This window comes from Aspergillus japonicus (assembly GCF_003184785.1).
Source record: "Aspergillus japonicus CBS 114.51 unplaced genomic scaffold BO86scaffold_121, whole genome shotgun sequence".
Taxonomy (NCBI): Eukaryota; Fungi; Ascomycota; class Eurotiomycetes; order Eurotiales; family Aspergillaceae; genus Aspergillus; species Aspergillus japonicus.
This window is the reverse complement of record NW_020291758.1, coordinates 1-16,461: the sequence shown is the minus strand read 5'-3', so window position 1 is coordinate 16,461 and position 16,461 is coordinate 1. Positions and strand designations below refer to the sequence as shown.

The following is a 16,461-nucleotide window of genomic DNA, read 5'->3' as shown; positions in this document are numbered from 1 at the left end:
AATAAAAACAGCTATTATATTTTTTAAAATTAAAATTTTAATTATAAAATTATTTTTAAAAAATTTTAATAAAGTTTTTAAATTAATATACTACTAGTTTATACTTAGTATATCTAAAATAGAAACTTTTTTTAAACAAAGTTTTTTACTAATATATTTTTAAATTTAGTTTTTTTTTATTATTTAGATTAGAAGTATTTTTTTAGACAGTTATAATTTAAATATTTAGATTTTTTATAGTAGAAGTATTTTTCTTTAGCTAATAATATAATATAGATTTTTTTATTTTTATAGGGTTTAAACAGGGTTCTAGTTTTATCTTTACTATTTAATAGAATAATTCTACTATTTAAATTATTTTTTAGCCTATAGATAAAATTTAATAATAGTATTTTATATTTTTATTTATATTTTCAAAAACTCCGGTATAGGTAGTAGTATACTATTTAAAATTAATATTAAATTTATAAAATTTAATAAAAATTAGTTTTTTAAGCTTTAAAAGTAACTTTTAATAAAAATTAAATTTATAAAACTTTTTAGAAATATCTGCTTTACCAGCCAGATAATAAAACCAAATATAAAAATTATAAAATTTTTATTTTAATATTATTTTAAAAAATATATATTTTAGTTTAGTATTTTACTTTTAGTTTAGATTAATATAAATTACAGCTAAATAAAATAAAATATCTACTATATTTTTAAAAAAATTATTTAGTTTTAGTTTTTACTTTAAAAAGTAGATATTTATAGATATTATTCTTATAGTAACTAGCTATATAAATCTTTTGTATAAATAGATTTTTATAATAGTTAATATTAATTTTAAATTTCTATTTAACTACTAGTTTTTAGTTTTTAAAGATAATACTCTTTTTATTATTAAATATTAAAAAATTAGAAAATTTTATAGTTTTTTTAAAATATAGTACTTTTTAGCCTATACTAGTTACTAGAGTTAATACAGTATTTTACTATATTTTAACTTAAATTATTTTATTTTTTAAAATATTTTTTTTAGCTTCTAGTAGATTAATATTATAAAAAAGTATTTTTTAGTTAATTTTTAATTAAATTAGTCTTTTTTTTAATTTATTTACTTTAGTTAATAGTTTATTAATTTTTATTTTAAACTTACTATAGATTTTTAATACCAACTTAAAAAAATATATAAGATTTTTTTTATAAAAATTATAAAATTTTTTAGTTATAATATTTTTACTAAGGGTTTTACTAATCTTATCTATAAGTAGAGTTAATTTTTATATTTTTTTTAAATAAATTAGTTTTTAATATATTTTATACTATTATAACTATTCCAGTTTTTTAGTTTTAATACTAGTTAATTTAAAATTTAATTTAGTTTAAAATTTAGTTTTTATTTATTAATTTTATATAGTTTATAAGCTATAGTAATAAAGTTCTTTTAGTTTTAGTAATAGTTTAGTTATATATAAAGTTTTTAATTTTAGAATTTATATTTTTTTAGACTTATATTTTTAAGACCAACTGTTATTACTGTTGGCTTATATAATAAAAATATATATTTTATATATTTAGTTATAAAAAGTTTTAGAAAATAAATATAAAAAAAGTAATACTTAAGATTATATAATAGCTGATTAGATTAATATAATTTTATTAATTTAGTACTATTTTAATAAAATCTTAAGTATAGAAAAAAAACAGTTATATATTTCTACAGTATTATCATATCTATATATATATATTAAAAAAAATAAACAGTGTAAATAAGTTAAACCAGTCCTGGCTTAGTGACCTGTATGGGGTCCTTCCAGTTCGCCCTCACATAACTACTAAAGTATATATATTATTAAGCCTAACAGCTGTTCAGCTTCGGCTGCTTTATAAAAATTTAAAAATTTTAATAGTTTAAAAAAACTTTAATAGTATATAATAGCCCTTTAAAATATTAATACTAATATTTAAATAAATAAATAATAGTAAAAAGCTTTTAATCTGGGATTAAATAGTAAGTTTTAGTACTATTAAATTTTTTTAACTAAAATATAATAAAATAATATATTTTATAGTTATTTAGCTGGGATAATATTTTTACTATATTTTATTAAAAATATCTTTTTCTACCCAGATTTTTTATTAAAAGTTAAAATATTTTAATAAAGATATAGTTTTAAAACTTTAAAAAAGCTATTAAAATATTACTGTTTTTTTACTAGTTAATACTATTCTTCCAGGCTTCTTCCTATTCTAGGTGCCTTTTAAAAGAAAAGTTAATAACAGTATAATTTAAAAATAAATTTTTATAAATACTAATAAAAATTATAAAAATTTAAAAATATTTAGATTTTATAAGATATTATTAGTATTAGCTATATAAGAATATTAAATACCTATTAAAAGTCTATTAATATACTATATAAAAATATAATATATTCTAAAAACTTAATATAATTCTAGTAAAAAGTATATTTGAATATTTTATATAGAAATCTTTTTTTTATAAGTATTTTAATACTTAATAAAAATAAAGGGTATAGAAAAAGTAGTTTTTTTAAAAAAATAAGAATATTATCTAAATAAATAATATAAAAAATATCTAAAATATTATAAAAAGCTAAATAAATATAGTTTTAAAATATAGCCGGAGTATTAATTAATCCAAATAGTATAACTAGATATTTAAAATATTTATAACAGATTTAAAAGGCTGTTTTCTATTTATTTTCTTATTTAATATAGATTTAATAATACATATTTTAAATATTTAATTTTAAAAAGTATTTAGCTTTTATAATCTTATTAAATTTTTTTTTAAAAAAATAATAATTTTTTACTAAAACTTTATTAAGTCTTCTATAATCTATATATAATTAAAGATCTTTATTTTTTTAGTATAAAAAAATAAGGGCTTTTATAAAACTTTTAGAAAATTAAACTTACTTTAATTAAATATTTTTATTAATATAATAATAAAAAAATTAGAGCTTAATGTAAAATAAAGAATAAATAGGTCTATACAGCAGAATTTTATTATTTTTTAAATTAATAGTATAGTTTAAAAATCTATAAAAAAATTATTAGAAATAGTTAAAAAAATATAGCTGTAAAGTTATAGAGCTTAGAGGGTAATATAGCCTTATTAAATCTAATTTATAAATAGTTTAAAAAAACTTTATCTTCTAGTAATTAAATATCTTCTAAAAGTTTAATTATAGTATAGATATAGGTAAGATTTTAATAAACTTTTATAAATTTATAAAAAGAAACCTTTAATACTTAGGCCTTATACTACTATTATTAATTCTATATAAATAGGTAAATATATAGATTTTTTAAAATAGTTATTAAAAGTAGAATAGGGCTTTTAGAAATATTTAGATTATAATTATTAACTATATAATATTTTATAAATAATTATATAGTTTTTTTTAAATTAGTAGTAGTAATAGAAATTTTTTATATACTATAAGTATTTATAGTAAAGTAATTAATTACAGCAACTAATAAAACTATAAAATAAGCTGTATTAAAATAAAATTACTAAATAAATTAATAGCTAATAAAATTAATCTTAGTATATAAATCTAAGTTTATATAGATTTTAAAAATATTTTTAAAGTAAATAAGTATATTAAAATAAGTAGCAGTCTTTACTTTAGACCAGTTTATTAATAATATAAAGATTTTTTTAACTACTGCCCTTTTTCTATTTATTTTTATTTAATTTTATTTTTTTTAAAGGTAATAATTAACTAAATAATATTTACTATTATATTTATAATAATAAAAAGTTTTCCCTCTCTAATTTTTTCTATTTTAAAATGGTTTTAAAAAAGAAAACTTATTATTTAATAGTAGAGGTTCTAATTTTTTAAAGGCTTTATTTAAATAATTTTCTTACCTATCTGGGTCCTATTTTCTTTTTTAATTTAATATATTCTAGTAATAAGTAGTAATAAATACTTTTTACTTTAAAAAGTCTAGTAGTTTTAATATATATTTATAAATATATTAATTAAGTTCCAGTATCAACTTTAAAAAAAATTAATATATATTTATTATTTTATTTAAGCTTAAAATAATACTCTAAAGTATCTAAATAGAAGTAGAACTTTTTTAAATTCTAATTATTTTATTAATAGGCCTGTTTAAGCTGCTTTATAGTATTAAACTGTAAAATAGTAGTATTTTAAATAAAATTATTAAATAAAATAATCCTATAATATTTTAGCTTTTTAGTAGTCTTTTAGAAACTTTTTATTAATATACTAATATTATCTCTGCCGGCAGGTAAAGTTTAAATAGCTAACTACAGCTAAAATCTTTTAATTTTTAGTATAATATTTTTAAAATACTTTTTTAAAAGTATATTATAAATTACAATTCTATTCTGTTCTTTATTATAAATTAAAGCAGAGGAAGAAGATTAGAATTTTTTTAAGTTTAATTTTTTTTATATTTAAAAGACAAGGTTAAACTGGTATAGTATTATTATAATTTTATTAAAAACTTAATACCTTTATATTTAGTCTATAATATTTAAACCTATTTTTTTAATTATTTTAATAATTTTTACTAATAAATATTAGCTTATACTTTTTAAAGGTCTGCCTAAATTAAATAATTAGATTTAAAAGCAGATAAAATACCTTAAAATAATTTTAATAAAAATTTATTAAATGCTATATTACTTTTTTTAGGTATTTAAAAATAGAAGAATTAGAAATTATTAAACTACTTAATACAGTAGATACACTAGTTAAACAAAACAAGTAAAATAGCCTAAAAGCAGTCTTTTTTATTTTAAAACTAATTTTTAAAAAATCTTCTTCTTTAAAGGATTCTAAGATAATATATTATATATAAAGGAAGGGGTAAGTAAAATAGTAATATAAATATCTAAATTAAAAGCCCAGCAAATCAGTACTGGAAGCAGGCTGCTATAGTAGTAGATATAGGTTGCTGTAGCAGGAGGTATTGTATAACAACTAAATAGATTAGGTAGATTATAAAATAATAAATAGAGTCCAAGATTATAGTATTATAGTTTATTATAAGTTTTTAATAAAAAGTTATACTTGTATAAGTTATATCTCAAGTATAAAGCTAAAGAAACAGTATAAAATAATCAATTAAAAACTTAGTAAAATAAAAATTTTTTTTGTTAAAATAAAACTATTATTATATTTTTATAAGATACTGTAATTAATAATTAGATTTATATAGATTAAAAAAAAGATCTTAGTATATTTATATAAAAGTAGTTTTTTAAAGTAAAGACTACCTAGTATAAACTAATAAACCAGATCAAAAACAAAAGTATTTTTAAGTCTATACCAGCCTATTTCTAAACTTTAAAGTATTAAAAATATAATTTTTTTAATATTAATTTAATTATATTATTTATAAACTATAATTAGTTTTCTAATCTAGCTGTAATTAATAAAGTAGTTTATATAAAGCTTTATAATCTAAATACTAATTTTAAGTTTTTAAGTCTTATTTATATTTATATAATTTATAATCTCTATAGACTACTATATGATTTTAACATTGAACTCTCACTTCTGCATACAAATTAGGTGCAAAAGTGAGGTGAAAGTAAGGGGAAAGTAAAAGAATAAAGAATTAGATAAATAAGAAAATAGGCTGAACTGCTGAACAGGACTGGATTGAACTGCTTGATCTGATTGTTCTTCTGAATAGAAATCCAGAGGTCTTTTTCTTCTTGTTTATAGCCAACTGGCTATGAAAAACATATAAAAAACACAAAAATTCATATAAAACTTATATAAGAATCATATGAATAAAGAGAGCCTAGACCAATAGAAACAATGGTTGAATAGGGCCTAGAATAATCAAGGAAAGTAAGGCCTTTTACTTCGCTGCGGGGTAGGCGGATCTCAGAACATCGGTTCGCCAACTGGTGGCCTGAGGCCGCGAACTGGCGAGTCTGAGGCTGCCAACTGGCCAATCTGCCCACATTGTTGACAAATATAGATTAGAAGGCTTTTATAGATATGTTACTAAATTTTATTGAATTTATAGACTAAAAAGTCCTTACCGATATATACTGTATTATTAAGGTAATAAAGAAATTATACCATAGCTCTAGGTGGTGGGTGGTTTTCGTGCCGCGCGACGCTAAAAAGCAGTATAGCTGATCTGCAACCACAATACAGCTACATCAAAGCATAAACATATTATGGCACGGTGTACTCCGTATCTATTCCTATTCTAAGCCCGTCTAAGTGTTCTTCTTGAAGAGAAACGGAAAATCTCAGTTTATAAGCTTCGGGTCTGCGTCTTCAAAAAGTCCGATCCCTCAAAATTGGTTGCACGCGCACGCGTTCTCAGCACGTCCTGTTCTTATTTATCAGGCAGGGATTCAAACGGCATTTGATTCTTAGCTGTGCACCAACCTACGGCCGTCACTGGTATAAGTCCTAGTTCCTGATTGAATCGACAAGTGACTACGGAGGTCTAGCCCATATATCTGGCTTTCTGAAAAGCCTATCGTCCGACGAAAACATGCCGAGACCCCCTACGAAGCGTAATCGACCGACGCTTGGAATTTCGAAGGCTGGGAACAAAGATCTTCAACATGTCACGGACAATGCCGGGTCGACGAAGCATATTGCAAATGGCTCAAGCCGTGAATCGCCGGCTGTCTTGCGGATGACACAGCACCCAGCGTCTGATTTCGCGCTGCATCAAGAAGACCGGACACCTGAAGTCAAATCTCATGATTATGCAATTGAATCATCGCCTCTGGAAGAGCGTGGAGCAGGTAGCAGTCGTCCAATGACAAGGGCTCGCGGATACTCATCTACTCTCTCCATCGTCGGACGAAAAGGTGATGGAAATTCGAGGATTCCAGGTACTCCTGCCTACGAGAGTTCGATATTGAACAATTTCAGAAGACGGCCACGGCAGCCTAGCATTCTCCATATGATGCAAGCGAATGACGATTCTTCAGATCTGGATGATGAGGACTTTCTTGGAGGACTAAGTCCCGAGGACGAGTCCACACCCTTGGATATTTCAAGGGGAAAGTCACTCATCGCGGGGCACGCCGCATCATCTTCACCAGGCCTATCATCTCCTTCCAGCAGCAAACAGCGCAAGCGTACACCTTCGTCTGGGAAATTTTGTTCTGCATCACGTCCGCAAGAAGTGCGACACTCGCCTCGTACGATGATAATGGGGCAACAGGATGAAACCCCAATACGCTTATCCCAGCCTCGCATGTCTCCTAAGGCTACGAGCGCAACAATGGCGCCACCTATGAGCAGCAGTCCTTTCATGAGCCCCAAAATTACGCCTTCGCTGACCTATGCTGAACAGCCTCTAGCTGTTTCCAGAATTGCGCTGGAAATTCCAGCCGAGCAAAGCAACGTGTGCAAGACTTTATCTACGGTAGCCCTCCAGAATGAACTGCTACCTCGGAGAATCAAAATCCGGCGCCAATGCTGGGGTCCCAATCTAGAGACACAGAGCGGGCTGAGTGATGATAGCTGTTCCGAAATGGAGCATCATGAGAGTGACCTCCCACCAGCAAAGCCCCACCGGGCACCTCGAAGACACGTTAGCAAGCCGGGCCCTCCAAAATCTCATGATAACCCACAAAAAGAGCAGCCAACAATTGTCATGGTTGAGTCAAGAAAGAGGAATCGTGGTCGAACCCAAAACGACAAGAATACAAGACTGCGAGTTGATCGGCTCCCCTGTGCAACTACCAATGCATCTCAGGAGGGTCCCCTGTCACCTCTGTCGTCACCTCTGTCGTCACCTTTGTCCTCGCCTCTATCGTCGCCGCCCGTTTCACATGCCTATCACTCAAGTATGCCATCGGGTTCTGAACTACTCAAAGATAGGTATCTCAGCGAGGAATTGAGAGTGCAGGCAAAGAAGTTTGCAGATATTGATAAATGGGAGTTGGATTATGAAGACGTAACTATTGGCGCCAGTCAAGGGAGCGATACCTGCAGATAAAGATTTACATGTTTCGCTTGCCACCATCATGCTGATCATTCCTTCGCCTTCCCCCCTCCCGCAGGGAAAAAACCAGTTAAAACGTGGATAGTCAGATCGAACGGTGCTCTGCCAATACATCGGGCAATTAAAGTCTCCAAAAGCTCCCGCAAACACGTACAAATTTGATGTACGGAGTAGAAACCTAAGCAATCTCATTGTGGCTTCGTAGGTCGAGAGATGGCGGCGGTTCGATACTTAGACGAACCCCGCAAAATGGTCCTCCGCTCTTCGGTTGGGCCTTTTCCTGACTCACGGCCCTCAACAAATCTCAAACTGACGGGAACCACTACCACAATTAGAACCAACATGACTTCCCTGGAATCAATCCTGGCAGGTAAATACCCTGCAAAAGCTCACGCTCGCCGGGTGGCCAAAGGCCTTCAATCTTATAGAAATGGCTGCCACGGAATTATCTACCTTGAAGCACAGAAAACGCGACTCATCGAGGATAATGACGAGGCCATGCCATTTAGGTACTGCGAAGCACTGAAATCCAGTTTCTATGATTTCCCCCAAGGCTAACAACCGTTTCATACCAGACAACGCCGACCTTTCTTTTATTTATCTGGATGTCTACTACCAGATTCCTGTCTCATATACAACATCGATCTCGACGAACTTACACTTTTCATCCCACCAGTTGATCCACGGGATGTGATCTGGTCTGGCCTGCCGATGTCTGCAGCAGAAGCGCAAAGGCGCTATGATGTTGACTATGTGCTGCCTACGCCTGCAGTGAACGCTACCCTATCCTCGATCACTTCGAACAATCCAGGAAAAGTAATCGCTTTTGCGATTGAGGACCAAGTTTCCGAGGGCACCTACTTCCAGGGGTTTTCTGAGGTCAACACCTCCTTACTCAAAGGTATCATCGGGGCATCCCGTGTCGTCAAGGATGAGTATGAGGTCGCGCTTCTGAGGAAGGCAAACGACATCTCCGCCAAGGCACATATTGCTGCCATAAAAGCCTCCAAGACTGCAACAAATGAGCGCGAGATCGAGGGTGCTTTCATAGCGACATGCATCGCCCACGGTGCACGCGAACAAGCATACCATCCAATCGTTGCATGCGGCGAAAATGGTGCCACCCTTCATTATGGCAAGAATGACACTAACTTAATCGATCCCGTCACCAAACAGAGAAAAGGAAGCGTCTTGCTAGATGCAGGAGGGGAGTATAGCACATATTGTGCTGATATCACACGGGTCTTTCCTCTGGCCGGCAAGTTCCCGCTAGAAACCCGCCAGATATATGAATTAGTCTTGCAGATGCAGACGGAATGCATCGAGATGCTGAAAGAAGACGTTCAGTGGGAGGACGTACACGTCCATGCCCACCGCATTGCTATTCAAGGACTGAAGAAACTGGGAATTCTCCGTGGCCACGAAGACGAACTGATGGAAAAGAGGATCAGTGTGGCATTTTTCCCCCATGGCTTGGGACACTATCTGGGTATGGACACCCATGATACTGGAGGCAACCCGAATTATGAAGATGGAGACACGATGTTCAAGTATCTTCGTGTAAGGGGTCGCTTGCCTGCTGGTTCGGTTATCACCGTAGAGCCAGGTGTAAGTATAAGACCATACGCTGGTACCACTTGAAATTGTGTTTCTAACTTGTCTAGATCTATTTTTGCCGCTTCATAATCGAGCCTTTCCTCGAATCCACCGAAACACGCAAATATATAAACACTGATGTCTTGGAGAAATATTGGAGTGTAGGTGGAGTGCGCATTGAGGATAACATTCATATCCTGAAAGATGGATTTGAGAACCTGACTACAGCACCAAAGACTGTTGAGGAAGTGGAAAGTTTATCTTCATAGACCGTTGCTCACACTGTACGTTTGCCAGACATTTCACCTTCAGGCTGTCCTATCCTGCCTGCCCGTTCAACCGCCAGGCTTTGATTGAACATGGCCAGCCCTTGTTTTCATGCCAGATGAATGGGTACATGTGTGTTGTTGGAGGATACGATATCAAGGGCTAAGGAACTGAGGCAATACAAATTTATTAAATTAGTTACATTATTAAATGAAAAAGAAACTAGCTACAGCTATATAAATTTTTTTATTTCCATACTAAATAACCCAGTAATATAAGATTATATACTCTAATATACCTCCTTACAGGGCTTTATAGCTTTATTTATACTTTTTAAATAAGTAATTTATAAAAAATCTTAGTATTAAAAATTAAGCTAAATATATAGCTGAGCAGTCCTTAGATTAATACTTATATAATTTATAAAATACCCCTGTGATCTGCAATAATTCCAGTATTTTTATATTAATATCTCTAATTTTTCAAATAACATATTAAACTTAATACTGCTGACAGGCTTAGTAAACAAGTTTGTAAAATCTTTTAAAACTTTGATATATTTTAAATATCTACTATATATAAGATTTTATAATTTTGATTTAGTATAAATAGTAAAAGAAAAATAAAAACTGTTTATATATTATTTTATTAAATCCCTGGAATACTAAGATATTTTTTTAACTATAGATATAATGTTAGGGTAAGTTTATAGTATTAAATATATAATACTACTAATTTTAATTTAAAAGTTTTTAAGCTTTTTTTAATATCTATTTTTCTATTTTTAATAAATTTAATATTTTTTTTAAAAAATATTTATCAATCTAAAAAACTATTATTTTAATATTTATAGTAGTAGTGAAAAATCTATAATACTAGTTTTTAGCTAACAGCTTTTAACTATATTTTAAAAAAGTAAAAAATAAACTGTTTTAATAGTATTATTAAAACTAATTAGCTGTATTATACAAATCTTTTTATTATTATGAAACATATATTATATAAATACTTATTTAATATTTTTTTATTTAGAAATAAGTTTATATACAGCTATAATTATAAAAAAGTTTTAACTATTACTATTTTACCTGTTAGAGTATGTAAATAATTATAATAAATACTATATTATTATAAGAAGCTATAAATAATATAATAAACTTCAAATTAGTAGATTTTATTACTAATATTAAATTTAATTTAAATATTCAATACTTTGAATTAGTTTTATATTTAGTAGATAAGTTAATAAAATACTATATTTTATATATAATAAGTAGTTTAATCTCTGTTTTTATAATTTTTTATTGTTTATTATTTTAAATATATTTTAGCTAATTTAAATATTACTAGCTTAGCAACTTATTTAGAATTTCTAATCTAAAGAATTAGAAAAGTATATATAAGTTTTACTAAATATAACATTTAAAGCTTTTACTAGTTTAAATATTTTTAATAGACAGGCTAATCTAATTTTAGTATTATTAGCTGCTAATATATATATAATATTTAAATATATTATTTATATTTTATTTATTATTTATATTAACTTTATATATATTATAAATAAGAAATAACTAGTCCTAGTATTTAAAAATAGTTATAATTATTACTTAGTACTTTTTAGATTTTTAAATAAAAGTTTTTATTAAATTTTATATATTTAGCTGTAAAAGCTTTTTTTTTTTAATATTTAAAATATAATACTATTTACTTAAACTTATATATTAGATAAAATAAAGTAAAACAGCATAGAGCAAAGTTTGTAAAATATACTTTTTATTTTCTACTTTTATAAAAACTATTATTATTTTATAATGTTTCAAGATATATGTTTTTAATATATTTAGTTTAGTATTATAGTATATCTTTTAAGTAGTAATAGTTTACTTTTAGTTAGTAAGAATTTTTTAGAAATATATTATCTTTTATATTTTCTTTTTAAAGTTTTGAATTAAATTTTTAATTTCTAAAAATAGTATATACATATGTATATAGAAATATTATTAAACTTATATATTTTATAAATATATTCTTACTGTAGATATACAGTACAGTAAAATTTTATTAAATTCTTTTATTTTATATTTTAATCTATAAATTTTTAGCTTGAATTCCAGTATATTATTGAACTAGATTATTTAAATTTTATATAGTACTTTGTTTATAGTTTAATAAATAATTCTATATACTATATTATATTTATATATTATTTTAGTAAACAGATATTAATCCAGCTTTTATACTAATTAATTAAAATATTTAGTGATATTTTTTATTCGGTTTTATTTAAATAAATTAATATATTTACTACTTATATTAAAAAGTATACACTAATAAAACTATATAATAAATATTAAATATTAAGTTTTTTACTTAGTATTTTTTCAAAAAAATAATAGGTAAAATAAATATATTTTAGTATAGTAAAGTCTTTTATATTCATATTCTCTATTATTTCTAAAATATATATAGTTTTATACTAAAAGACATATAAAATATTAATATTCTATATTAAAATAGTCTTATACTTTTTTAAAATAAAATTATCAAGATTTTAACTAGATGTCTAATAAAGTTACAGTTTAAAATCTAAATATTATCAACTTTGCCATATATAATTCAATTTTTTTTACTTGTAAGTTTTTGATTAGTATTAGTATTAATATTAGTATTAATATAAGAAACTACTACTAATTAAACTGTTTAATTATTATATTACCTAAGTTTATTTAGTATATTTAATTATTTTCAATAGCTTCTTTTTAAAAATTAAGTTTTTAATAATTAGACTTTTTATAGCCGACTTTACTGCAGTAATTATATTTTTAATTTTTATATAAAACTTAGTTTTTAGTACTATTTTTAGCATTCAAACTCTTTTTTTTATTTTTAAATTTTATAAAGTTTTTGCCCTTTAGTACCTTAATTAAATTTAATAATAGAAAAAAATTATTTTTAATTTTTTATAAGAAAACTTAAGAAAATATTTTAATATATTATTTTCTGTAATATATTAAAAATAAATATATAATATTAAAAATATCTGCTACTATTTATTAAACTTATATAATAAAAATTAAATATGAACTTTAGGAAATTTTCTTATATATAGACTATATATTAGTTTATTTAATATACTTATTATTTTTGTAATATATTTATTGATATTATATCAATCATCATATTATAATACTATAGTAGTTTATAACTCTCTAAAAAATTAAAGATTTAAAATAATATCATAATTTTTTAAAATATATCTTTATAATTTCAAACTACTACTAATAGTTTATTATATCTAGTAAAACCAGTAGTTTTTTAATATTTAATACGTATAGTTTTATTATATTTTTATGTTCATTATACTATTTAACTATATATTTTTAATTTACTAATCTAAACTATAGTAAATACTTACTAAAAGCTATATATAAAAGTAAATTAAATTTAATTAATTAATATATTTCTTAATAAATATATTAATATTGATTGGTAGAAAAACAACTAGTAGAGTAATATATCTGTAATATTTATTTTATTTAAAAAAAGTATATATAAATATAAAAATATTAAATTTAAAACTTTAGATCTAAGCTGGGCTTATAATCTATTAAAAAATATAATATCAAGAGCTAAGAAACTAAGGTAATATAAATTTCTTGAATTAGTTAATTTATTGATTTAAAAAAGAAACCAGCCACAGCTATATAGTATTTTTTTTATTTTCATATCACGTGACCCAACAATATAAGGCCACACGCGCCGACATGTGTCTATACATGAAAAAGTTGCTGTAGTCACATTATTGGAACAATACAAGTATGAATACTAACTGTTTGTATATAGCATATGCGCTCTGAACAGAATTTGGAGGAGTATCACTTGAACATAAGAGCTAGACAAAGAGGGAAGCATGACAGCCTATGACTTGTCAAACTGAGGCGCATCGCAATAAGAAGTGATCTTGTTCATGGAGCAACAAGTCTTTCCTTTTCTGCACCTATGTGCTCTTCTCCAGCTTGTGGGGAATCATAGACCACTGCGCAGCCGCTTCCTTCCGCTTCCTTTCACCCCAGATTCTGCCTCTGCCCTATCCTGTGCACGTTTCTCCTTCTGATCTAACACAAGACTGAGCACGTCGTAACAGAATTGAGGCACATCAATGCATAAATTCTTAAATTCCTCCACAGCCTCGTGACGCAAAACATGGCTTCGCAGGGCCCAAAATGTGGCCACAGGCTTGCGAATAGTGACATCATCAGTGGGTGTGTTCGTGTATACATAACGCGCATAGGCAATTTCTCCTTGGGATGTGCTGTTGATGCGATGAATCTTCGAATGTGCGAGAGCTTTCAGTGAAGGTATTCCCAACTTCTCTGCTAAGGTATACACCCGCGCATGTTTCAGTAACTGTTCTCCGCTGTCGTCAGTCTCCCCGACTACCGTCTCTTGCTCGGTGTGAGTTTCAGTGTGGGAGGTACAATAGTCACGCGTGTACTGAAATTGTAGAAAATACCCGAAAGCTTCCACATTTTCTGCGGGAAGCTCAATTCGCCGCTTGGAGATGTTAGCAGTGGGTGTTACTGCTAGAGATTAATCAGGGTAAGGAAATATGTGCTTACAGGTTCAGACTCACCGAAGGCTGCGACCTTCTCCGCGAGAAGCGGAGACTCCAGAAGTAGACTTTGGTGAGCCGTCAAGATAGTCTTGGACTGTCCGGTCCCAAGAACGAGTTCCACAATAGGTGACGTTAAAAAACTGGATGATATCGTAAGCACCTAGTGCCTTCCAGCAGTTGCGGACACGAGCAGTTGCGCCATTGAATGACAACCCGAAGGCGCATGTAAATCAAAGCAAGAGATGAAGACAGGATAAGTTCTTACTCGAGAAATTGGATGCCGGGGTTTCTCCTAGGTTCTAGTGGGGCTCGTCCGAGCTCAGGAGCTGAACGTGCATCATGCATTTTAATATCTGGCGTTGTGCCTGTTTGCGATTCATTGACCGCCTTGGAAGCTGTCTTGATTTCAGGATCTGGGGTTGCTGTACTCTCGACATTGTGAGACTGTGTATTTCGAGGAGTATGAGTATCCTCTGGCACTCCAACTTGCACCTGAGGAGGATCCATTATCCAAGATGGATCTAGAACCAAAGGAGTAATTGAGGTGATGGGGAGCTGCGCGAAGATAAAGAAGTTTTTGATCGAAGTGCTATAGGTGTCAAAGAACCCAATTATGAATACTGGAGAGGAAGTCAAAAACCGGCAGAGGCCTGCAATGACAGGAACCAGCAACGCGTTAGTGGATAGCTGAAGTAATATTGTCGGCCTGTGTGGCCTTGGGTCATATAATGCAGAAACATAAAAAAACTATATAGCTATAGCTAGTTTATTATTAAGAATTTAACCAATTTAATAAATTTATATGATCTTAGTTTTTTAACCTTTAATATTATATTTTTTAATAGATTATAAGCCTAGCTTAGATCTAAAGGCTTAAATTTATTATTTTAGTATTTATATATATTTTTTAGTATAATAAATATTATAAATATATTACTGTAGTAGTTTTTTTTCTACCAATTATTATTTATATATTTTCTAAAAATATATATTAATCAAGTAAATTTTATTAAATCTTACATTTAGTTTTTATACTTTTTACTTAATAATTGCTACAGTCCAGATTAGTAAATTAAGATATATAATTAAATAATATAGTAAATATAAAGATATAATAAAACTATAAGAATATATTTAGAAAATTAAAAAATTTTAGTATTAGCTTTTGATTTTAATAATAATTTTAAATTTATTAGCTAATGATATTATAAAAATAAAAATATAGCTATGTAAATAGCTCTATAAATATATACTAAAATTATTTAAAAAAATATAGTTATAAACTATTTAAATAATATTAATAAAATAAAACAGTACTATCTGTACTATATTAATATTAAAAATTTACTATAAAATAACTAATTTAAATTTTATTTTATAATTTAACATAAACTTAAAAAATAATAAAATATTATTCTTAATATTTAATTCTTTAAAGGTCTATAAACTACTATAGTATTATAATACAATAATTATTGTAGAATATGACAAAATTTGTGAGTATGTAGTTGATTGTGTAGAAAAAAAAGCTGAGAAATTAGTAAGGCCAAAGTTCTGCTGCTAGGGCGGTTACAAAAGCAGCCACTAAATAAAATAGTAGAATATTAATATAAATAATAATTACTATAATTGCCGGTTTCTAGGACTGATATCTGTCAAGGAGCGGGTTGGCATCTAGTTCTTAGTCTGGCTGGGTGGTAGAAATAATAGTATAGGCTAGATAATTCTCTATAACTGGTTTTCTAATATATATTTTAGCTACTGGATTAGACTATTTTTAGATTTATAAATAAAATATAGCTTAAAAAGCTATAAACAGAATTAAAAACAGGTAGACAGTTAAAAAAATTATAAATTATACACTAAATAATTAAAAAAGTAATTAAATTAATAAATTAAATAAATTGAATAAATTAAATAAATTAAATAAATTAAATAAATTAAATAAATTAAATAAATTAAATAAATTAAATAAATTAAATAAATTAAAT

At 27.1% G+C, this 16,461-nt stretch overlaps 3 protein-coding genes across 3 annotated transcripts; 2 read left to right on the top strand and 1 right to left on the bottom strand.

Annotated features, from left to right (window-relative positions):
• Positions 1 to 6,159: 6,159 nt before the first annotated feature.
• On the top strand, positions 6,160 to 8,120 carry BO86DRAFT_393758 (uncharacterized protein). Its single transcript, XM_025673086.1, has one exon. It carries the CDS (start codon positions 6,520 to 6,522, stop codon positions 7,981 to 7,983), a length of 1,464 nt encoding a protein of 487 aa, XP_025521927.1. The 5' UTR covers positions 6,160 to 6,519; the 3' UTR covers positions 7,984 to 8,120.
• Positions 8,121 to 8,331: 211 nt separating this feature from the next.
• On the top strand, positions 8,332 to 9,854 carry BO86DRAFT_326727 (aminopeptidase P family protein; the record flags this gene model as incomplete). The annotated part of the gene is made up of 3 exons (XM_025668578.1): positions 8,332 to 8,498; positions 8,565 to 9,597; positions 9,654 to 9,854. 3 exons carry the CDS (start codon positions 8,332 to 8,334, stop codon positions 9,852 to 9,854), a joined length of 1,401 nt encoding a protein of 466 aa, XP_025521926.1.
• Positions 9,855 to 13,212: 3,358 nt separating this feature from the next.
• BO86DRAFT_384175 (uncharacterized protein) lies at positions 13,213 to 14,977 on the bottom strand (the record flags this gene model as incomplete). Its single annotated transcript, XM_025670866.1, has 5 exons — positions 13,213 to 13,217; positions 13,271 to 13,276; positions 13,890 to 14,438; positions 14,489 to 14,610; positions 14,736 to 14,977. The coding sequence occupies 5 exons, from the start codon at positions 14,975 to 14,977 to the stop codon at positions 13,213 to 13,215; spliced, it is 924 nt and encodes a 307-aa protein (XP_025521925.1).
• Positions 14,978 to 16,461: the final 1,484 nt, after the last annotated feature.

Bases quoted from the DNA above. Each gene is read 5' to 3' on its own strand.
- BO86DRAFT_393758 (XM_025673086.1), top strand. From the start codon at position 6,520: ATGCCGAGACCCCCTACGAAGCGTAATCGACCGACGCTTGGAATTTCG.